The following is a 24999-nucleotide window of genomic DNA, read 5'->3' as shown; positions in this document are numbered from 1 at the left end:
TTTATTCGTGGACATTCAAACTTTATCTAAAAGCAAGATACTATTGTTCTCAAAATTGTTAGCCTACACGTTAAGAAGTTAATTCTACCTGTTTCGTCGTATACAGCCCGGTTGTCGCTATCGAACTTTAATAAGTTACATGTAAATTGGTCAAAGTTTTCATTTACATGGTAAACTTGATCCAAATCATCGGTTGTCACTACATTGTATCAACGTTGTTCATTTAAACTTGGTCAAAGAAAAAACTGCGCTGTTATGGGCAATTCCCGTCAAGTTTTAAGAAAAACAGAATGAGATTCTATTCCATCCTAGTCTTACAAAGTCTTTGATCAAAGTTTTCTTGGACGGTTGTCACTATAAAAATAAATCCATCAACAACTTTGACCAAGAAAACTTGCACAAGAAAATTTGATAGCGACAACGGGCCTTAACATAACAATTAGATAAGACCTCTTTATTATATTTCCATTTGAAAAACTAAAAGCAAAAAGTGAAGTTAACAACTCATTGACATTTATCTAAATCATTCTATTGATGTTTCAGTGTTGTTGTTTTTACTTTGCTATACAAATAAAGTATGCAAAACAAGCTTTTGATTGTATATATATAATCGTTCTCATATACAAAATAGATTATCACTGTGTCTTATTTTAAAAATAAATAAAACGAAAACCACAATGACCATTCATTACAGTTTATGCCCCGCCTATGATAATTGAGGGGCATTATGTTTTTCGGTCCGTCCGTCTGTCCCTTCAGGTTAATAAAGGTTTGATTTAAGGTGGGTTAAAGTTGTGATCTAGAATAGTTTGTGGTCACATATACCAGAAACTTACTTCACTTCATCATTAAGTAAAATATTTAATATTATATTTGTCAAATTATGGTTTTGAGCAAAATCTCACAGTTCACTGAACACAGAACTTCGCGATAACCCAAATGCTCTTCTCAAATTTAATGAAAGGTAAGTTCTTTACATAGAGAAGATTTCTCTTGATTTTAGCTAGTTGTTTATTTGTAGTTTCAGAGCTCTGGAGCTTCCAAAGCTTAACAGTTTTAACTTTGAAAATTCAAACGTTTTCTGGAAAACGTAGATCTTTATGAAACATGAATTGAAATAAGTATTGCTTCGAGTTTTCTTTCATCCAAATCAAATCAAATTCTATAATTCTTATCAATAAAAGTCATGATCGCATATCATCTCCAAATATGTTTTAAAGGTCGGTTTCTCTTAAGTAAATAAAAAAAAAGAGGGCAACTGAATACCTTTAGGTAGTACCTAACACTACAGGGAGATAACTCTGTAAAAGCAGAAACGTTTTAATCATCCCAATGATCAAAAAGTGTTTGTCAAACTGCTATATAACCAATGAAATTTTTCTGATGAAATGGTTGGTTCAAATTTTTTTAATTTTTTATAATTTTGTCAAAGGGTCAAAGTAGATATTTTGTAAAAAATTAATGAAAATTAAACGAACCAAATTAATTTTAGTCAAGGTGTTGGGTACCACCTTAAGGGGGTAAACCTTGGTTCAGGGAGATAACTCTTTAAATCAGTTAAGCGTTTGTAAAAGTCAAGTTCATCCATGTATTTTAAGCATTTACCTGAAACAGATTGAAAATAATCTATGTAACCTAGAAGCTTAGAATATATTCTTAAAAAATGGTTGACATAAACGTACTGATGATTTTAAGAGTTATTTCCCTTAACCTAGGTCTACCTCCTTAAGTCGAAGAAAGACAGTCAGCAAGCCCTTTCCCCTAGAACCTTGCCACTTTAAAAAAAAATGAGATGCATCTGCAGTCTTTTCTTGTCCACAGCAGTGCCTAAGCACACATTTTGAAATTTCGCATACATTGGGTGTTCATGACGGTCTTCCTCGAATCACGTTAATTTCGGCCTTAATATTAAACCTGAACACCTTCCCACTTTACCTCAGGTTGAATCTCTCCTTTAAAAGCTGATATACACACCACTGAATTTTACGCACCTGCACTATTTATGAGAATCATATATAATAATGACTTAACTGGGTATTTAAATTAATAGAAATTCTAAAATAAATAAATGTTCTTCCGTAGTCAGTGCAAATATTAAAATCAAGGCCACTAAGGCTGTTCGAATTTAATAGTACATACAGTTGTAATGGAAATATTTGAAAACGATGAAGTAATATGTAAATATAGTTTTTTGCCATGCATATAACATATATTAATTGATTACATGATTATAACCGATTTAGATAACATAGATTAGTTGATTGCATGATTATAACTGATTTAGATAACACAGATTAATTGATTACATGATTATTACCGTTTAAGTAACACAGATTAATTGATTACATGATTATAACTGATTTAGATAACACAGATTAATTGATTACATGATTATAACCGATTAAATTATAACTGATAATTGATTGCATGATTGTAACCGATTTAGATAACACAGATTAATTGATTACATGATTATTACAATTAGATTATAACTGATAATTGATTGCATTATTATAACCGATTTAGATAACACAGATTAATTGATTACATGAGTATAACCAATTAAGTTATAACCGATAATTGATTGCATGATTATAACCGATTTACACCGAATGACATGCTAATTGATTACATTGCTTTAGCCGATTAAACATAATAGGCAAAGACAAAGCGACTTTTTGGTTCTGAGCCATTCAAATGTAAAATACCTGTTGAGTTCATTATGCTAAGCGATTTAGATATAACACTAGACTTATTGATAAAATTATTCTTCAGATTTAAACTTAATGAAAAGACTTCATCGTTATAACTGATTCCAACGTAACAGACTATAATTGTGATTGTATGATTCTAAATCATAGTTACAAATATCACCAGATCGATGTATTTCTGAGCAATAATCGTATTTGATAAATATATATACATTGTACATTGTACTTAATCTATTAAAAGGCATCCTCAATGAAATATCATATATCCATAAACGTACTTTTTAATATAGTTAAAAAAATCTATAACGAAAAAGCAAGATTGATTTTTGTTGGGTAAACCATTGTTCCAGTCGCGAATCTATTTACATATTTGAGAGGTGCAAGTTCTGAAGAAGAAGAAGAAATCTGACAACAGGGTGCTTGCGTTTGATCATTTGGCCACAGCATTTGATACATTACCTTTCAGTCAAAAATTGACTTATTTTCTGTCTGAAAATGTCCAATCATGTGAGTCCGGTTTGGCAAACAGCTCTACAATATGTGTTGTATATGTCCTGTATGTCTTCCAAATCATTGTTGTCTTTTTAAAGTCCCTTGGACATAAACGGACGCAAATTCTTATAAAAAATACTGTTTATCTGATATAAATACAAACTATCTAGTTTTATTTAGGGTTTAAACTATCGTTATATAAACATCGCTGTAATTTTTAAGAAATCGATGGCGTACATGCAATGAATTTAGATCATGCGGTTTGTGCAGATCTTACATTACAAATCTCTGATTAATTGTATTTTCAGTTTGAAAATTAGGTATGTGTAGTGAAAATAAAGGTTAAACTTTCAGAGTGCTCATGCAAAGTTAGTTACATATGCATCTTTGATTTAACGGGTAAACCATGTTGGTTTTTATTTTTTAAATTTTTTTTGTATTAACTTGGTCTCGAGCTCAAAACTAAACATTTGAAAGCCAGAGATGTAAACAAATGTAGCCATGTATACCTGCAGGGGCGGATCCACCAAAAAGGAATATGTACCCCCGAGCGGAGCGATACCAAAAACAAATTATATAAATCGTGAGAAATATGAGATTTTGGGGCTGTCAAAACTGGCGTGTAAGCCCTCTACGATCCGCAACTGTACCTATATACTACGAAAAGTCTAAATTATTACCTTGTCTGTTCTCAGGATCATCGTAACGGTCGAAACCAGCATGACGAAGACAACCACTATTTTTATGGCAATCCTGGTACTTCCAACGACAATGAAATGTATAGACCAGACTACAGACGAAAAGATTATTTAAAGGTTAATACTCCGAAGCTTTGGGATCACAAGAACGTTCCTTTTCAAGATTTTAAAGCTAGTCATCATTTCTGGGGGATACAAAACACGGATTCTACAGAGCGACTGGACGGCAGTATATCTACAGACTCCGTCACGAGGTCAAAGTCATCTACGCCATCGAAAGTCATAGCAACAGTTATAGTGATAGGGATTTTATTTGTCGTTAGTGGGGCCATTGCAGTTGCTGTTTATTTCACAAGTCTTAGTAAGTAAAGTATTTACTTTGAGCAAGCAATATTTATCCAACTATCTAAGCTGTGCCACGTTATCTTTATGTAGGATTTTCTGATTTGTCTTGTAATGGCGTAAAAACGTCTCATCTTAAATGGCATGCGGAACCGTAACTCTAAAAGTCCTATTGTGTTTTCTGATTTTTGAAGACTATGGACCGTAAATTTTCTAAAAAGAGGGAACATAAGAAGTACGGTTCTGCAGCTAATATTCAAGTATATTATAGATGAAACCAACATAAAAAAAAAGACATGTGACAATGTAAGGGTGTTAGACCCTATAAGACCAAAAACTTTAAAACACTTTTCCCAAAATAGTGGTCAACTATACTACTGGTTACGTTGGTCAGAAATTTAGCCATATGTCATACAACATCGTGTGAATTTTAGAGGAGGGTTAAACCATTGAGTGACTTTCTGCATGCTCTTTCGGATTTGTTGTTCCATGTTTTGGCTGCAGCATCTGCTCCGCATTTATTTATTTTTTTCTAAAATGAGATGACAAGTTTACTTTTTTTTTTAAAAAGTCACAGTGAATACGACTCGATTTATTATTTTTTTTCCTTTTTCTTTTTATTGCAATATGTTTACAAAACAATTAAAAAATGAAAAATAATTGAAAAGCCATAAACCCGTTAAAGGCAACTGAAGATTTTTAAATTTCTGAAATTATAACGGAAAAGAAATCGGCAAATCCAAAAGATACTGTAATTACGACTAGACGCTCTTTTATAAGCTACAGTCAATTTACCATGGTTTTAAGAAAAAAAAATCAAGATCAAATTGTACGGTACTCCCTTGGTGTTGATTGTCACGGAGAATGCTGGTGATAGTAAGTGATTCACTCAGAAATTATACCTCTATGTATGCATACCAGAGTCGTTTAGTGTTATCACCCTGTTTCACTGTGATTCACACAATATCAGTACTGGTGTAATTCGGAGAATCACCTTGTGTGAACTGTATCAGAGAAATTTCAGTGCTTCTTGTTTGACAGATAAAGATACAGGTTGGCGATGGATTTATTAATGATCGTTGTTTGTTTAACGCCAAATTGCAAGTATTTTATGCATATTCAGGACGAGAACAAATTAACAATGATTTAAAATTCAAAATTATAAAAAAGAAGATGTAGTATAATTGCCAATGAAACAACTCTCCACAAGATACTAAATGACACAAAAATTAACAGCTATAGGTCACCATACGGCCTTCAACAATGAGCAAAGCCCATACCGCATAGTCAGCTATAAAAAGCCCCGAAATGAGTTCATTTCTGCAGAGTGAGTCAACTGGGATGAAAGATGGAAATTTAGATTGCCAATGTACAGAGAAAGAGATAATGTTTGATAGGAGCAGAAGTTTAGCCCTGCCGGATTAGGTCCCCTACGAACCCCTCAAAGAGGTGTTGAATAAGTTCTTCAACATGCAGGCAGCGTACCACTGTCCAACACGAGGCATAGGATTAAATGTCTCAATTCCGACTTCAAGAGGCTGCGTATTTGTACGTCCCTCTTTAGAAAGGTTTTTATAAATGCTAATTCGCCGTTTTAGAATCTAATGCATTCTGGGTAATATTTTCAAAAGCGTACACCATCACGTTGTGATTTGTTTTTAAAAAACGTTATAAACAATTGAAATTCAACCAATGACGTAACGTTATTTTCATTTTGGTGTACGAACATTGAGATTACCCATAGTCCTTTAGGTTCTGATTAGGCCAATTAGATGTATCCTTTTTTAGAGTAATAAACCAATTTTACTTTTATTTTAAATCTGATTTGATATATAATTACCAGGATTTGAAATCCCGATTGAAACCGGATAAATCGTCTCACTTAATAGACCATTACAAAAATGTATAACAATATATGTAATACCGTAAAGAAATTTAAAAATATTCATCATCATTATTTCGCAGTTGATATAAATTTGTACTTTAGGATGTACTTTAACTTTTTCTTTTCCTTATTGTATAATCTTTCGCATGACGCAAACACATGATCATATACTATATATATGCTTAGTATTGTTGTCTATGTACGTTGAAACATTGTTTTCTTTGTAACTTGAAATGAGTGATAGTTTAAATATATTTGGTATATAGAATCATTGCAAGTTCTTCATGTCCGTCTGGAAAGGTTCACCTGACCTTGGCCTCATTTCTGGATTAGTGCCAATACCGGTATCAGATACACTAAGCAATACCTGCGCTACATTTTGTTTATGGATGAAAGTAAGTTGTTGTATATGACTGGTTGACAGGGTTTGTTTGACCTTATATCCTAATGTTAATGGTTTGTTGGTCAACGTTAATATTTCGAGGTAAGGTCCGTTTCTTAGATACTATAAGCAATTATAGGTCAACTATATTTGGTGAATATAAAATGCTTGTTTCTCTTCCAGCCAGTTCCAGGGTTCATCTGACCTTGACCGAATTCATTGTTCAACGTTTAGTTTTCGTTGTAAGGTCTGTTTCTCATATACCGTAAGCATTAACTCAACTATTGTTTGTGTATGGAATAATTGTGAAGTATACATGACTGTCCATTTACCAGGGCCCTTCTGACCTTGACCTCATTTTCATTGATCATTGATAACGTTAAGTTTATTTGATCACGATCAGTAAAGCAGGTGAGATATTTTTGCTTGTGAATTCATATCATGTTTTCAACCCTACCCTTTTGATATCGATCAGTGGACTATGTAAGGTTAAAACAAAAAGTCAATGCGAGAAAAGCACTTAACTTAATACTGGTATAGAAGAAAGCATAAAACACAAGTACAAACTAAAACTAATAAACAATCATAATATACCATACAAAATACTCTCAGTTACTGGAAAAAGTTCAATTATTATAAATTAGGCCGTTAGTTTTATCGTTTGAATTGTTTCACATTTTTTGTGTCGGGGCCTGTTATTGTTTACTATATATGCGGTATGTGTTTAATATAAATAAGAAGTTGTGGTATGCGTGCCAATGAGACAACTCTCCATCCAAGACACAATGTATAAAAAGTTAACAATTATAGGTCAAAGTACGGCCTTTAACACGGAGCCTTGGCTCACACCGATCAGCAAGCTATAAAGGCACCAAAATGACTAGTGTAAAACAATTCAAACAGGACAACCGACGGTCTAACCTATATAAAAAAACAAGAAACGAGAAACACCTATGAACCACACCAACAAACGACAACCACTGAACAACAGGCTCATTTTGAAGGCCGTACAGTGACTTAATATTACTTACATCTACGTCATTTGAACTCTGATGGATAGTTGTCTCATTGACAATCCTACCACATCTCCCTATTTTCCGGCAAATCAAAAGTACTTTACTTTCTCCTACACTGGTCTTTTTCAATCAATTTGAATTATCGCCCTTATTTCAAGAGCATTATAAGATGATACACGTACTTTTTCTTTTTCAAAAGTTGTTCTCATGCTTCATTCAGTGTAAAGTTCTCTATAACAGTCCATTATCAAATGTAGCAATATTGTACAACAACTTTGTATATATATTACGTTGTTATCATGAGCTACTATACGTGATGGGTTGTATTTTATTCTAACATGACGTCCTTCAAACGCTTTGAGTACACACCCGTGGTAAAATATGAATATATTGCCAGCTAGTGCTGTTCCGATTGTACTCCCACGTCATATGCTTTTTTATGAATGAGATACCCGACGTCATAGAACAATGACGTTAGAATGTAAGCATTTTACGGGAAAATACACGCTTGTGAATCCGAAAATCATCACAAGGAAACATACACAAATGATGCTAAAATGTGGCAAAAGCCCTTTATTGTACACCATATAAGACATATAAATAAATTATCATTCAAATTCATCCAAAACTGTCTAAATACATTATTTTAAATAGTTTAAACATGTCACTAATGCAGTTTGCTCCGTTCTTTTACGCTAGTTTATTAGTGCGTTTATTTATGGGAACGGCAAATATTTGCCTACACCTAGAGCGCTTCGATCCAAAAGAATTGCCGTATGTGTCCTATCAGAATCGAAATAATTCATGGGGGCTTGAATATATCTAGATTTTACCACGGGTTGTCCCTTTATGCCGATATTTTACCCCTCGCTATCGCTCAGGGGTAAAATATTTGTCATAAAGGGCCAACCCGTGGTAAAATCACGATATATTCAAGCCCCCATGAATTATTTCTTAAATGACGGTGCGATTGGACTGACTTTTCCAAGGAATGAAAAATAGCATACTCAGATATAAAGATTTTCTACAAAAAATTAAGAATTGGAATTGAGATATTTCCTTCGTCGGAAATAGTTCCCAGTGAAATACTTTATATTGTATATATACATGTACGGTCTTCTATTAGTTGATAGTTGCTTGTTCTTGTGTTATCATGTTTTGCTTTACAGTTTTTTTTTTTCAGATAACCTCTTTTTTTCTCAAAAAGATAGTACATCTCCCTGCTCTTTGTGGGTAAGATAGTGGTTTGCATCTACATTTTCCGGTTCAAAATTTAGGGACGCCCATACAGAACAAAATCAGAAAAAACAGAATTTCGGCCCTTAAAAGAAGTAACCATTCATTTACCAACAGCATGACCATTTGTTTGCTCTTGTCCTTCATGCATCTCCTTCTTACTGTGACTTCATAAGTAGGTTCCATTACGATTGTTTGACCATACCTTTTTCTCAATTTAGTTTCTTCTAAACTACTGTTATGAATTGGGATGAATGTAATATGTTTAATTAAAATTTCATATTTTTTTAGCAAATGTGAATAAAACAACGACTCCAGCGGTACCGAAAACGACACCAGGTATAGCTTTAATTAATAATCTGCTCAATTGATCAATAAACAGTAGAACAACCCGATTTTCCTTACAAATTAATCACTATGTATACATCTGCAGATAGGGTTCCTACATTGCATGAACCCTTGTACGATTTATAGCCTATGGCCAAGGAAAGCCTAGCTACTGTATGTACTTCATACTTTCCCTATCTCAAAAATCGTGATAACATAATGACGACCGATTCAACATCAAGTCTCCTTCAACCCTATATTTTTAGTATAGCCTGAGTGCGGGATGTTACAGTCCTTCCAAAATAACCACTGTACCACCGCACATAGGGATTGATCCAGAACTATATGAGCTCGCCTCACTAAGCAGCGCTATTATATTTCTGAAGAACATTTAGTGCATTGATTGATTGATTTTTTGTTGTTGATTATGTTCATTTAAGATAATTTTTTAGTTGACATTTGTAGTGTTGTTAAATTCGTTGATTCATTTCAAAAATGATTCATACGATCGATGAAGTGAGTTATCGGTTAGCCTTTTTTCCTCCCATATAATTACATTTGGACACAGTTTAAATTGATTAACGGATCGATTTTATGATTGATTGTAGTTTGCTTAGGGACGACATCAAAAGTTCAATGAAGGATAAAAAACTTAATTCAAATAGTTTTTTCACTGACCCCCCTACCCCCTATTAACTTAATTTGGGAAAAATTGATTGACCCATATGAATATATGTAAAAATCAATGTCGGATAACCAAATCTTGCAGCAGTTCAACCCCCCCCCCCCCCCCCCCCCCACCCCCAAACTATTTGAATTAAGTTTTTTATCTTACATTGATCTTTTGATGTCGTCCCTTAATGTCCAGTGGCAATCATTTCATGTATGTACAGGACGAGAACAAATTAACAATGAATACAATAGGTATGTCCTGTTACAGAGACCTATTGAGTATTTTATAAAATAGAGACCTACAATGTAACGAGTAACTTTTTTGAATATACATTTGGTTAAAGTTATAATATTCATAGTCAGAGTTCGTATATGATCATACATTAACACACATGAAGAAAAAAATATTTATTTTAAATATGAATTTTTAAGAATTAATTTCTGAAGATTTAGACTCAAACGGACTATAAGACTGCATATTTTAGATTTTATTCATATAAATAATTCAGAGTTCATTAGATTAATTATTTTTTTTTGAAAACGACCCGTGTAACAGTATTTTTTCTACTTTGTCATAGTTCCAACACACGAGCTAAAATTCCAGGGAAATATCAAAATAGACAACAACTGGGACCAAGACTTAGAAAATAAATCGTCACCCATATACCAACAGAAATCAGAAAAAGTCAAGAATCTTGTAAGTATTGGGGAACTGGTCGATACCGGAAGTCTCACATTCCTGGACTTTAATTTTAGAAAAAGACTTTCCGGTTGGCAATATGCTCGTGGACCTTCCTGCACGCACTGCACGAACTGCATGCACTGCTTGTAAAGTATGAAATTGAATTAGTCAACGTCAATGGTTGGGCAAAGTCAGAAGGAAAAATCAGATATAAATTTGCTGTAACGTTTTTTAATCAATACAATTTGGAAAGAAGAAGATTGTTAATGTTCCGGGATATTCCACACTCCGGCACAGGAGTCTTTCCCGTCATCGGAAGAAGAGAAGAATGTAAGGCCTACAACGAGTTGTTTAGCACAGGCATTTGTTTTCATCCACGGGAAGGTAGACTATCTTTTTTTATGACTATATATAGCATGTACATGATGTATTTTATAGTAGAAGTATGGATAGTCAACCTTCCCGTGGACAGAAACCAGGGGGGATCAAGCCATTTTAAAAAGGGGGTTTCCCAACCCAGTGTAAAAGAAAAAGGGGGGGGGGGTTCCAACTATATGCTCCCATTCAAATGCATTGATCGTCAAAAAGGGGGGGGGGTTCCAACCCCCGGACCCCCCCTGGATCCGCCAATTCAATTTAATTCAATTCAATATTTAAATTTTTTTGTATTGGAAAGAGCACAATAGAGGCATGATCCAAATACAGATAATTATAATATTAAAACAACATAAGATAATTATAATATTAAAACAACATATAAATGAAATAAAGATGCATGTAACAACAAGTTATAAGACAAATGGAACTTGAGACAAGTCAAGTGGAGTGCCTGTAAAGTAAAGTAAAGTAATCTTTATTTAAAGTCAGGTTGCACCAAATAATCATGACGTCTTGACAGGCTATTTTTTGAACTAATCTATACTTCTAAAGTAAGAGACTGATTTCATTGAGCCGCAACTCCTTTGAAACCATACAAAGTCGGAAATATTTGTGATATGACGTATGAATGTAGTGTTTTGTACTTCCTAAATTTGTCTTTGAAACAATCTTTTTTTTTCCCGCAGAAAACCCCCAATTTTTGAGAAAATATCAAAATTCGGAGACCGTGTCTTATACGCTTTCGAAAAAAAACAACTACAAACTTGCACCACTGAAGAAATGTTTAAATCTGACATCAGAGAGTTCTAGATTGTCTTCTTCTTCTCCAAGTTATTTCCTCTGTTCTTGGAGCACCCATATCACACAGAGACAGAACTTGACTCGCACTTTTCAAGAAAAAAAAGATATATACTACAAACTAGCACCACTGAGAAATCTTTTAATCATCATTGTTCTAGGATGTCTTCTTCTTCTATGAGTTATTTCCTCCGTTCTAGGAGCACCTGTGTAACACCATGACAGAAGCTACTAATTGGACATTCAAACTCCTATGGAAGAAGAACTGACAAACTTAATAAAAACTCAACATAATCATGCATCAGTTCATAAAAACAGTTGGTGAAATACGAACCCAAGCTGTGTATCACCATAATTTCCATAAACATTTCCAGTAGTCTTCAAGTCACGCTCGCTGGTTTTTTCTAGTATACATGTACATAATAACAAGGAATAAGAGCTTTTAAGGTGGTACCTAACACTACAGGGAGATAACTCTGTAAAATCAGCCAAACGTTTTAATAACGTTGTGTTGTAAAGGGAATATTAAGCTTCTCAATGATCAAAATTAGTGTTTGTCAATCTGCTATATAACCAGTGTAATTTTTCTGACAAAACGGTTGGTTCAAAAATTTTTTAATTTTTATATTTTTGTTAAAGTGTCAAAGTAAATGCTTTGACAAAATTTTATGAAAATTAAACAAGCCAAATTAATTTTAGTGAAAGTGTTGGGTACCACCTTAAGCGACTGATATTAGATAACAAAACATACATGTAATAACATCAGATACATATATTACACAAACATATAGACAGTACATACATGTATTAATACATAGATAGCACATGCAAAATAAAAGCTAAGCAAGATATATATTAAATCAGCACATAAGAGCACACAGTATCTAGATCCAAGTAGCAAAATTGCAAAAAATAAAAAAAACAAACAGCAGGCTTCAAGGTTAAGTCATGCAGCAGCAAGGAGTTAAATTATTTACAAGAACTGCAGGTACAATTTTCTGAAAAACACCAGGTAGAGACAAAATTTTTAAACTGGCCAAAAGTTGATAAGCTTCTTGCCTCATTTGGCAAGGAGTTCCAGAGTTTTGCTGCCTCATAACTAAAGCTTTTCTTACCATACCTTGTTGTTTTTGGCCGTGGTATAGCCGCTATGCCTTTGTACCTAAAATTATATGTATTTTCTTTAATGTTTATTATTTTATGAAGGAATTCCAGACTTGATTTATAAATTATTTTGTATGTCTCTGATGCCGTGGTTTTCATTCTTCTGATTTTTAGTGCTGGTAGCTTACAAATGGCTTAGACTCACTGTTAAAGGAGTGTATCGTAAGAATTTTTGTAGTCGTCGTAATAAGTCTGATTGCTCTTTCTTGTATTTTTTCTATTTTCTTTGTGTTTTGTTCACTGCAGAAGTGCCATGTTAGAGGTCAATAGCTGAGGTTTGACAATATAAATGAGCGGTACATTTTTGTATACTGTAAGTTTAGACAGTCTGGTGAGATGAGTGCCGATTCTTTTTAGTATGTTTAGTTGTCATGCAGCTTATTTACAGATGTTTGAGATGTGAGTGTTGAAATCCAGTTTAAAGTCTATTGTTAGACCAAGAAGTTTCACCTCTTCGTCTCATTTTAGGTTTAATCCATTTAGGTTGAAGACCATATTTTGAGTGTGTGTTTTTTACCTATTGCAGTTGCCTGGAATTTTTCTAGGTTTGTCTGCATTTTGTTGAAGGAGAACCATGATATAAGGGAGTTACTATCTAAGGGTTTAATTACTGATTCCTAAGTAGTACCTGCCCATGGTTGCCAACATCTGATAAAGAGAAATTGTTAAAGGAATGTAAAAATGTATATATATATACATATGTAGATTGCCTAACAATGTAATTTTAACACACTATTTAGTATGTAAATATAAGAATGTTTAAAATATTTACAAAATGATGAAAATAAACGCAATATTTCGCTAGACCAACTAGCTTTATCAAGCGTGCATCTATCCAGGTGAAATCGGATGTAGATGATAAGAAACTTTTGCAGCTCAACGTCTGTGTTGCACTGAACTGCCTTCAAAATAAGAAAATTTTGCAGCTCAATGTATATGACCTCTTGCATTTAGCTGCTTTGAAAATAAGAAAATTTTGCAGATCAATGTACATGTTGCACTTGGATTTAGCTACCTTAAAAATACATAATTGGTAGTCGAAGTTAGCAACGTCCATTGGCCAATATTACGGGATAAAAAGGACGATGCTTTGTTTTAAATTATTCTTTATCTTTCCTGTATCTTTTTTCGTCTTTTTCGTTATATATACATATGTACATGTATATGTAGTAAAAAGCATGCTCACAATGTTTTTTACACTGAAAAGCATCGACTTAAGGTGAACAGAAATGTTGGTTGATTCACATGGATTGATTAATGAATGTTTTCTCATTTATGCAAACATTCAAATTTTATTATCATAAAAAAAACAAGAGTTAACATGGTTAAGAAGACATGGTCTATTATCATTATTCTATTTTTGTTATAGCGCTAAAGAAGAAATGGACGATGACTAAGGACTGTGAAGTGAATTTTCTTTTGCATGTATTATATGACCCCTTTTAATCCTCTAAGACTATAAAGACGTTATAATTACACTCTTGAAAGACTTGCAGAAAATTGTTTTAAATTTTGTCCAGTTTTAGAGGGAATTCAAATGCACATTGATAGCCTTTAATATAGCTATCCGAGCAAGCAAGTGACTGACTATATTGTTGTATAATTTTCAAGTTTTAGTCTAAATGTATCAAAGACATTTGTTTGTTAACATATAAATTTATTTTTTAGATAGACAAAGTGTACTTCTCCAGTGATCTGAAAGATGTATATGTTAGCAATAATGTTCAAGGATTCAGGTAAGGTCATCACGTATATTCGTACAAACGTACCTACATCCCGAAATTGGTTTCCTTTCTCTAACTTTACCACAAAACACAGACAAAGTTTGAGTTTGGGTGGCGTCAATTTAACCATTTTAGAGTTATACCCCATTACAAATGGAAAAATTCCTGAAATTTTCATTTCTCTTCTCTTAAGTTTGCCTCAACCAAATATTATGAAATTTGGGTGGCATCACTTTTACTGTTCTTGAGTTATGTCCCTTTATTATGTTATATCCAAGCGGGGGCATAATCTGACTTGTGTCCCATGGACACATTTTCCATTTATTTTTATGATTTAAAAATCTTTCTGGAATGTTTATGATGCCCTATAATGGGGACAAATGGTGTTAATGTGTGTTAATCCACAACTCCTTGAAAACGGCTTGACAGAATTCAACTAAACTTGCACAGATTCTTCAGCAGGACTTGATATTAAATTTTGATATGAATGATTTTTTTTTGAGGGGTTGGGGTGGGGTGGGGTCCTGTTTCAATACATGGACTAGACCATTACTGCTTATATTATTTTGGAGATGACAGTCAACACACCTATTCCTTGGAAGATTCTTACATATATTTATTATTTCATATTCATGAAATTGAGATAAGTATACATATTTTTACTGTTTTACATTGTCTTATCGGGGCCTATTATAGCTGACTATGCGGTATGGGCTTTGCTCATTGTTGAAGGCCGTACAGTGACCTATAGTTGTTAATGTCTGTGTCATTTTGGTCTTTTGTGGATGGTTGTCTCATTGGCAATCATACCACATCTTCTTTATTATATATTTTTACATTTGTATTTTCCAGAAAAGGTAGTACTGAGGCTATTGTTGAAATTATTTTCAAGAATCCCGACATGATTGACGTGAATGTGACAGAGACCCCTCCTGAAGAGAAGCTGAATGGTGAGAAAGTAACAACCACTTTTGTACAGATTGTTGAGAGTGGCACTGTGGAAGAAGCCAAAGACTTCCAGATTGACACACACCAAGTGCAGTTCACTGGTAATTTTTTTTACAAAGGTGGTAGGTTCTATAACTTGTTTTAGCTCTCCTGACAAAATTACATCTGTGGACTAAGAAATTTTGTGCAAAATAAGTTTTCTCCTCAAAACATGATATAAAAGAACATATCAAAGACACTCAAGCCAGGGTTGTTTTATTTGTTGGTTTACAGGTTTTTGATGTGACAGATTTGGGTTGATTGGTCAGAAAAAAATTAAAAAGATATTTTACACAATGTACAAGTCATACTATGTATAAAACTACTGTGGATTATTTTTATTTCTATTTTAGGCATAATGAATTTGGTAGAGTAAGTACATGTAGGTGGGAATAAAAAAAGCATGATTTTTTTTTTCTTTTCTATAAATCTGAAAAATCAGGTCTGCAGATCTGTAAAGCAACAAAAACCCTTGCCTCAGGCAAATGAATGATAATTAATCATAGCCTTTCAGCAGTCATTTTAAATCTTAACAAATACTATTTTGTACTGGGTATAGAAGAGAGGTAATATGGAGTATTAATTCATGTAACAAAATCCTGACGTTTACTTAACAAACCAAAAGTAAAGGAACATTGCTTACATTGCTGTTCTAGGTATCAAACATGTCAAAGTCACAGTAAAGCTACAACATAAATAAAAAGCTCAAACCTCACTGCAATGAACAGATTAAAAAAAATGCTTTAAAAATTAGCCCAACAATCTCATGTTCATGATTGTCCTCTATTCCTTGATTGTGTAACTAAATATCACTAAATTTTTACCTTCAATGAGAGGTAACTTTATGTGTGCTGCTAATGTAACAGGAACTGCTACCCCATCTTGAGCACATGAGTTTACCCTGGTTTTGTCTCGCCTGCAATGAAAGACGCGGGAAGCGAGACATAGGGATTTATTTTCTGGCGAGGGCGCCAACAATAATTTTTCTGCTTAAGTTAGTTTGATAGGAACTACTTGTGATAGATCATTGATATCTATACTATTAAACGAGAAGACCTCATTTTTGGTGTCGCTTCTCTTCTTTCCAGAATAAATTAATCAACACGCCTCTGTGTCCTATAGGTACAGTGCATAGTCGCATTTGTCATCCATTCATATGATTATTCAAATTGAGTTATTTTAGGAGAAAAACGAGAAAAAAGGCATCCAGATATTGTCCCGTCATTGTACGAAATTTTAAGTCAGATTAGACTTCCGGTTTGCGTTTTTCTGTATACTTTGAACATACATATACTACGAATAAAGTGTATTTTCAGAATTTTATCTGCTATCATTTTCAAGTTTAGTATCCACGGCGGTCACAGAGTTTATTAAATAGAAAGGGTCTGTTGCTATATCAATGATCACCATGGATCGATTAGTAAACTTAGAATTGAAAGGCAGTAAATACGCTTTATTTATATAGTAATGAATGTTCATAATATACAGATAAGCGCTAAAATTATTCATGTGAACTTTTGATACTCTTTCTGAAATTCTCCAGTCATTAAATCTTTTACAAAATTCATTAATTACATAAAAAAAAGAAGATGTGGTATGATTGCCATGTTAAGACAACTCTCCACAAGAGACCAAAATGACACAGATATTAACAACAATAGGTCACCGTACGGTCTTCAACAAAGAGCAAACCCCATACCGCATACTCAGCTTCAAACTCTCCACAAGAGACCAAAATGACACAGATATTAACAATATAGGTCACCGTACGGTCTTCAACAAAGAGCAAACCCCATACCGCATACTCAGCTTCAAAAGGCCCGAAATGACAATGTAAAACAATACAAACGAGAAAACTAGCGGCCTTATTTATGTACAAAAAATGAACGAAAAACAAATATGTAACACATAAACAAACGACAACCACTGAATTACAGGCTCCTTACTTAAATAAATGTTCATAACATACTAAATGTATGTTCATATTGAAATTGATAGAAAACCAAAAATTGGGAACTTTGGAAATAAAGGTGGAGGGTAAAAAAACATTTTCCTGTCCCCAATAACCTATGACTTATGATACTTTTGCTGAAATTCTCCAGTCATTCTGTATTTTACAAAATTCTTCCAACAACACTTTACATACTTTAAACTACGCTCTGAATGCCCGCGATTTCGCGGGTGTGTTCTAGTTTAATATAAAGTTGCATTACCATTGATACATATCAGTTTGACGACTGTTTCGAGGCCTTGCCCACTAGGACATGGTTCAGTGACTTTGAATTAATTAGCAATTTTCAATGTGAAGTTTTCTGCTTAAGTTAGTTTGATAGAATCTTCTTGTGATAGATCAATGATATTTTGTATGAAGTCGCATTCCTATCTGTACATATAAGTTTGATGACTATTTCGAGGCCCTGCAAGCTAGGTCATGGTCCAATGACTTTGAATTATTTAGCAATTTTCAATGTTAAGTTTTCTGCTTAAGTTAGTTTGATAGGATCTACTTGTGATAGATCAATGATATTTTGTATGAAGTTGCATTACTAACAGCTCATATCAGTTTGACGACTATTTTGAAGCCCTGCCCCCTAGGTCATGGTCCAGTGACTTTGAATTAATTATCAATTTTCAATGTTAAGTTTTCTGCTTAAGTTAGTTTGATAAAACTACGTGTGATAGATCAATGATATTTTGTTTAGAATTGCATTACTATCAGTACATATCAGTTTGATGATTATTTTCAGGCCCTGCCCACTAGATAATGGTCCAGCGATTGAATTAATAAACTATATTGCTGTCCATCAGATTGTCTTTTTCTGAATTTTATGCAGACAGGCGAGACATTTCTCTGTGTCAAAAATTTATTGGTTGTTGGTATCTTTACATTGTAGTTTTCTGTGAAACGTTTTCTAGGCGGTTGTTTGTTTTTTTATTGTTTTTATTTTGGCCACGATGTTGTCTATTTTTTCCCGAATTGATTGCTCTCATGGTACATGTATCTTTTCCATCTTTTTCGAATGGACCTCCAAACAACCCAAGATTCTGTAATGAGGAGTACCTGAATTGCATCCATCCTTAAATTCACATCTGTAAAAGTTGAATATAAACTGATGTTTTGTTTTATTTCTCCACATTTTTACAACAATTTGACATTATTCCATACTTATTATTCATTTATAAGAAATAGGTGCCTAGGACATATTTTAATTGCGCATTTTTAAAAGTTTGAGGACGTTGCATAGTTTCTGTAAATTTTACTATTTGCTTGTGATACTTCATCTGTTGATATATAATGTGACTGTTTTGTGCATATTTAGCTATGACCTATGTTGAAAGACGTGCATAATGACAAATTATAAAAACACAAATTATTTAGTCTCCAAGAACACTTGTAAGATTTCCGCTGGGTTTTTTTTATGCACCCGCAACTGAATGCCCCCGCAACTGAAAGTTGGGGGCATATTGTTTTACCCCTGTCCGTCCGTCCATCCCATTATGAGTATATAGTTATTCAGCTCAGCTCCTCCTACAGTGTGAATCCTAGGAAGTTTTCACTTTGCTGGCTGTTTGTACATATATTGAAGGTGTGCATGTGGTCAGGGTTTTGATTTTTCTTAATATTTGCTCTTTTGGGAGACAGTTGAACTTTGTCATTTTTTGGAGTATTTACTTGCACAAGAGGAGCGTTTCCAGATAACTCCTCCTACAGTTTGAATGCTAGGAAGTTTTCACTTTGATGGCTGTTTGTACATACATGTATATTGAAGGTGTGCATGTGGTCAGGATTTTGATTTTTATTAATATTTGCTCTTTTGGGAGATAGTTGAACTTTGTCATTTTTTGGAGTATTTACTTGCATAAGAGGAGCTACCGTTACAATTTGAATGCTAGGAAGTTTTTAGTTTGCTGGCTGTTTGTACATATATTGAAGGTGTGCATGTGGTCAGGGTTTTGATTTTTATTGATATTTGCTCTTTTAGGAGATAGTTGAACTTTGTCAATTTTGGGGTATAACATGTATAAGCAATTAAATGTTATAGTTATTTTAAAATAACACTTTGCATATGCGAGGGCATCAATTGTGTCTCCCAGACACAATAATATCTCAAAGAAAGTCCTACATTGACTTTATTATAATACAGTTACTTCAGAGTGGAGTGCGGGGGCATCACTTTGTCTTAGTTTCAAATTGGGTGCAATTTGGGTACTGTGACATTAAGGACAAAACATGCTTATACATGATGAAGTTGCTGACAAGATACATAGAAAACCAGTGCTTGTAGTTATAATTTTAATACTTATACTCTTTAAATTTTTTCTGAAAAAGAGGAAAAGGCTATATATAAGAACAATTATAGGAAAAGGCTGACTCTGACTTTTACCTTATATTTGCATTGGTATTATTTGGGTCTCAAATAGAACATGTAGAAGGAAAAGAAATCTAGAATCTGCTTAAATTTTGGTAAATGACCTTTTATGAGTTATTGAAGTCTTATATGAAAAGAAAAATGGGTGTTATGGGGCAAAATATTTTACCCTGTATGCATGGTAGGAAAAAAACCAAGGAGTCCGAACGTTTGCCCAAAATTTCTAAACCTGACCTAAGTACATCCTTTAGGAGTAATCGATAGACAATTTTCACAATACTGATGTTATGAGATAACAGTAAGAACTGATTTTTCAATGGTGTCATTTACGCCGATTGACATGGGGTCAACCAGTGTAACTCTTTCATAAAAAAACATCTTGAGATTGGTCTATAGGGATTGTTTTTGATTTTAGAAATTACTGAATTTTCCTTACTTGTTCCCTTTAGAAACTTAATAAAATTTATTGTATTTCAGATGCAACACTCTCTTCAAATGTAACATCACCAACTACAAAAACTACTACAACATCAACTAAGCAAACAACTACAACTGTGCCACCAACTACAACTGCACCAGCAACTACACCAGCGACTACAACACAAACAACTACAACACCAACAACTACTACACCAATGACTACAACACCAACGACTACCACTGCAACGACTACAACACCAATGACTACAACACCAACGACTACCACTGCAACGACTACAACACCAACGACTACCACTGCAACAACTACAACACCAACGACTACCACTGCAACCACTGCAACGACTACAACACCAACGACTACCACTGCAACAACTACAACACCAATTACTACAACACCGACTACTACAACACAAACTACTACAACACCAATGACTACCACTGCAACAACTACAACACCAATCACTACAACACCCACTACTACAACACAAACTACTACAACACCAACGACTACAACACCAACGACTACCACTGCATCAACTACAACACCAATGACTACAACAACACCAATCACTACAACACCGACTACTACAACACAAACTATTACAACACCAACGACTACCACTGCAACGACTACATCACCAACGACTACAAAAACAAAAACTACTACAACACCAACAACTACTACACAAACTACTACAACACCAACAACGACTACCACTGCAACAACTACAACAACACAGACTACTACAAAACCAACCACTACAACACCAATGACTACAACACCAACTACTACCACTGCAACTACTACATCACCAACTACTACAACTGCAAAAACTACAACAACATCTCACAATTTAACTGCAACTACTTCAATCCCAACTTCTACAACAAGACCAATAACTACAAGTGCAACAACTACTTCAACTACCATCACTGCAACTACTACAAGACCGACTACAACAACTACACTCACTAGTACAGCTGCAACAAAATCGTCGACTACAGCTTCAAACACATCAACTGCTACAAAAACCATACCAACTTCTGCAACTTATACAACTTCTACCATACCAACAAGTACAAGATTATCTGTGACTACTAACACTTCAGTAGAACCTTTAGTTGAGTTTAATGTACAAGTTCTGATGAGGAATATGACCTGGACCCCTGCTTACAATAATACCAATTCAACTGAATATCAACAGTTACTTCATGAAGTCATGCTGGTAAATATGGAGATTTCATCAACACTGTTATATGATTAATTTGAACTTTTGGTTATGAATATTCACTGTCATTGAAAGAGGTGCTGTCAACCAGACAATGTTTGCTTCGTCTTTATTTCATGATTTACCAACTGAATCTTAATTTTTGTCGTTTTGAATTTCCTATTTATAGAAGTCCTGTACATATTTCAGTAAATGAAAGTTTTGATTTATAAAAAAAAAGTAAAATTCACAAAAATACTTAACTCAGAGGAAAATCAATTCAGAAAGTCTATAATCACATGGCAAAATCAAATAACAAAACGCATCAAAAACGAATGGACAAGAACTGTCATATTCCTGATTTGGTACTGGAATTTTCAAATGTAGAAAATGGTGGATTGTACCTGGTTTTATAGCTAGCTAAACCTCTCACTTGTATGACAGTCCCATCAAATTCCATTATATTGTCACTGTCTTTCATTTAGAAATAAAATTTTAAAATGTGATATAGATCTGTTGTCTGAAAAACAGTTGTTATCAACTGGCCCTGTTCATAATTCTGTTGCTGCACGTTCATGGGTGGTCTTCATACTTTGAATTAGTTTACCTTGAAATATTCATGGTAGTTAAAATTAAAATAGCAAAAATAAATATGCCCCTTTAATTTTCCTGTTTACAGTATATTATTTGTTTTGGAGGAGGGGGTTCACAGAGTATATGGGAAAATCCTGATAACCTTTTAAATTGTGTTCCAGTTTACTAATTTATTCTAGCAGGTTCTCTCCATTGATGGCTCCTATCATTATATATCCTATAAAGTAAGTGTTATAACTTCAGAAATTATTGGTAGGTTTTTCTTTATGGGAACAATGTGACTGGGTGAGTATCACAATAATTAGAACTCACATTCTTATTTGATAAAATTGAGAAAGGAAATGGTGAATATGTCAAAGCGACAACCACCCGACCATAGAGCAAACAACAGCCGAAGGCAACCAATGGGTCTTCAATGTAGCGAGAATTCCCGCACCCGTAGGTGTCCTTCAGCTGGCCCCTAAAATATGCATAATAGTACAGTGATAATGGACGTCATACTAAACTCCGAATTATACACAAGAAACTAAAAATTAAAATCATACAAGACTAACAAAGGCCAGAGGCTCCTGACTTGGGACAGGCGCAAAATTGCGGCGGGGTTAAACATGTTTATGAGATCTCAACCCTCCCCCTATACCTCTAGCCAATGTAGAAAAGTAAAAGAATAACAATACGCACATTAAAATTCAGTTCAAGAGAAGTCCGAGTCTGATGTCAAAAGATGTAACAAAAGAAAATAAATAAAATGACAATAATACATAAATAACAACAGACTACTAGCAGTTAACTGACATGCCAGCTCCAGACCTCAATTAAACTGATTGAAAGATTATGTCTTCATCATATGAATATCAGGTACAATCCCTCCCGTTAGGGGTTTAGTATCATACTATCATAAAATATACGAGGAGAACATAACCCGTGTCATGCCAACAACTGTTTTTTTAGAAATAAATGTGTTTAGTTCCGATGCAAAGACCCTATCAGTGAATCAATGTTAAAGCCAAAATATGCAATCTTTAATGACCTGACAACAGTATCGTAACTATATCCCCTTTTAATAAGTCTATTTAAAGGTTTTGTTAGTTTCTGAGGAGAATACTGACATTTTTGTGCTTTATAAAGAATATTTCCATAAAATTTTGGATGTGAAATACCTGAACGTATAAGATGTCTGCATGTTGAGTTATATTTACGAATTATTTCCTTATACCGGTGATAAAATTTAGTAAATGTTTTGACCAGTTTGTGATATCGAAAACCCTGGTGTAATAATTTTTCAGTAATACATAAATTTCTCTCGCTAAAATCTAATACATTGTTACATACACGAGCGAATCGTACAAGTTGAGATATATAAACACCATAAGATGGTGACAAGGGAACGTCACCATCTAAAAATGGATAATTAACAATAGGAAATGAAAAATCATCTCTTTTATCATAAATTTTTGTATTAAGCTTCCCGTTTATGATATAGATATCAAGATCGAGGAAAGGGCAGTGGTCATTGTTATCATTAGCTTTATTTAAAGTAAGTTCTACAGGATAAATTTCTTTAGTATACATACTGAAGTCGTCATTATTTAGAGCCAATATATCATCCAAATATCTAAAAGTATTGTTAAATTTTTGTATCAAATGTTGTTTTGATGGGTCTTTGCTAATTTTAGTCATAAATTGTAACTCATAACAATACAAAAACAGGTCCGCAATAAGTGGTGCACAGTTAGTCCCCATTGGAATTCCAATAACTTGACGATATACGGAATCTCCAAAGCGAACAAAAATGTTATCAAGTAAAAATTCAAGTGCATAAATAGTATCAAAGCATGTCCAATTGACATAGTTCTTTTGTTTATTGCTACTAAAAAATGATCTAAAAGAGTTTGAACATATGTACTCGCATTCCGACTTTTTAAATGCCCAGTTAATTAGGGATGTGAATTTTTTCTTAATAAGAATATGAGGCAAAGTGGTATATAGGGTAGAAAAATCAAAACTTTGAACAGATTCAAAATCACCAATATATGCATGCAATTTATCAAGTACTTCCAACGAGTTTTTGACACTCCAAAAGTAATTAATTCCACTATTTTCAAAGGCCTTATTTGAACAATTTATTATCAGGTTTTTTATTGTACCAAGTGTACTAGTAAGTAAAACAGACAATTTAGTAGTTGAACAATGGCTGGAAGATGAAATAAATCTATATTTGTAAGGTTTTTTGTGCAGCTTCGGAAGCCCGAAGTGCAGGATATCACAAGATTTCCCCAGGATATCTCAGGATAATCTTGAGAAAAATCACAGGGCAATCTTGAGATATCCTGATCCTGAGATAGGGTCAAACATGGGACGGTATTGGAACAAGGATATTCCAGGGATATCCAGGGACCATCCAGACCATAAATTTCCTAGTAGAAAATCCTGTGATAATCCTGTTCTCAGGATTCTCAGGTCCTGGTCTCAGGAAATTATCCTGATGTCAGGATTTACAGATTTGCTTGCATTGAGTTGGCCCTGGGATAATCCTGGTATATCCTGTGAATATCCTGAGAATGTCCTTAGTTCAGGACCAATAAATGTCTTACATTAATTCTATAAGAAATTACAAAATTTGAGTAAAGTCCTTTTTTTAATTTTTCTATTGCAAATATTTTCTTAAATTAGTTTAAATCCATATTCCTCATTCTAAGCAAGGGCGGATCCAGCCATTTCAAAAAGGGCGGTTCCCAACCCAGGATAAATGGGGGTCCAACTATATGTCCCCTTTCAAATGCAATGATTGTCAAAAAAAACCCAGCAAGACCCCTCCCTTAAATACGCCACTGAATGACTGATAAGGTATGTTTGCCCTGGTACACAGGGCTCGTTAGTGAGTCGCATGAG

At 33.9% G+C, this 24999-nt stretch overlaps 1 protein-coding gene across 1 annotated transcript in view; it reads left to right on the top strand.

The window, feature by feature from the left end:
* Positions 1 to 24999, top strand: part of LOC139497673 (MAM and LDL-receptor class A domain-containing protein 2-like) — a 174450-nt gene that overhangs the window by 2493 nt on the left and 146958 nt on the right. The window contains exons 2-7 of the mRNA XM_071285906.1: positions 3899 to 4262; positions 9054 to 9101; positions 10340 to 10458; positions 14452 to 14519; positions 15360 to 15556; positions 20342 to 21531. Coding sequence (XP_071142007.1) covers positions 3899 to 4262; positions 9054 to 9101; positions 10340 to 10458; positions 14452 to 14519; positions 15360 to 15556; positions 20342 to 21531 — 1986 coding nt within the window. The remainder of the gene's footprint in view (positions 1 to 3898; positions 4263 to 9053; positions 9102 to 10339; positions 10459 to 14451; positions 14520 to 15359; positions 15557 to 20341; positions 21532 to 24999) is intronic.

The sequence above is a fragment of the Mytilus edulis genome, chromosome 12 (assembly GCF_963676685.1).
Source record: "Mytilus edulis chromosome 12, xbMytEdul2.2, whole genome shotgun sequence".
Lineage (NCBI taxonomy): Eukaryota > Metazoa > Mollusca > Bivalvia > Mytilida > Mytilidae > Mytilus > Mytilus edulis.
The sequence above is the reverse complement of the archived record's forward strand: the minus strand, read 5'-3'. Positions and strand labels throughout refer to the sequence as shown.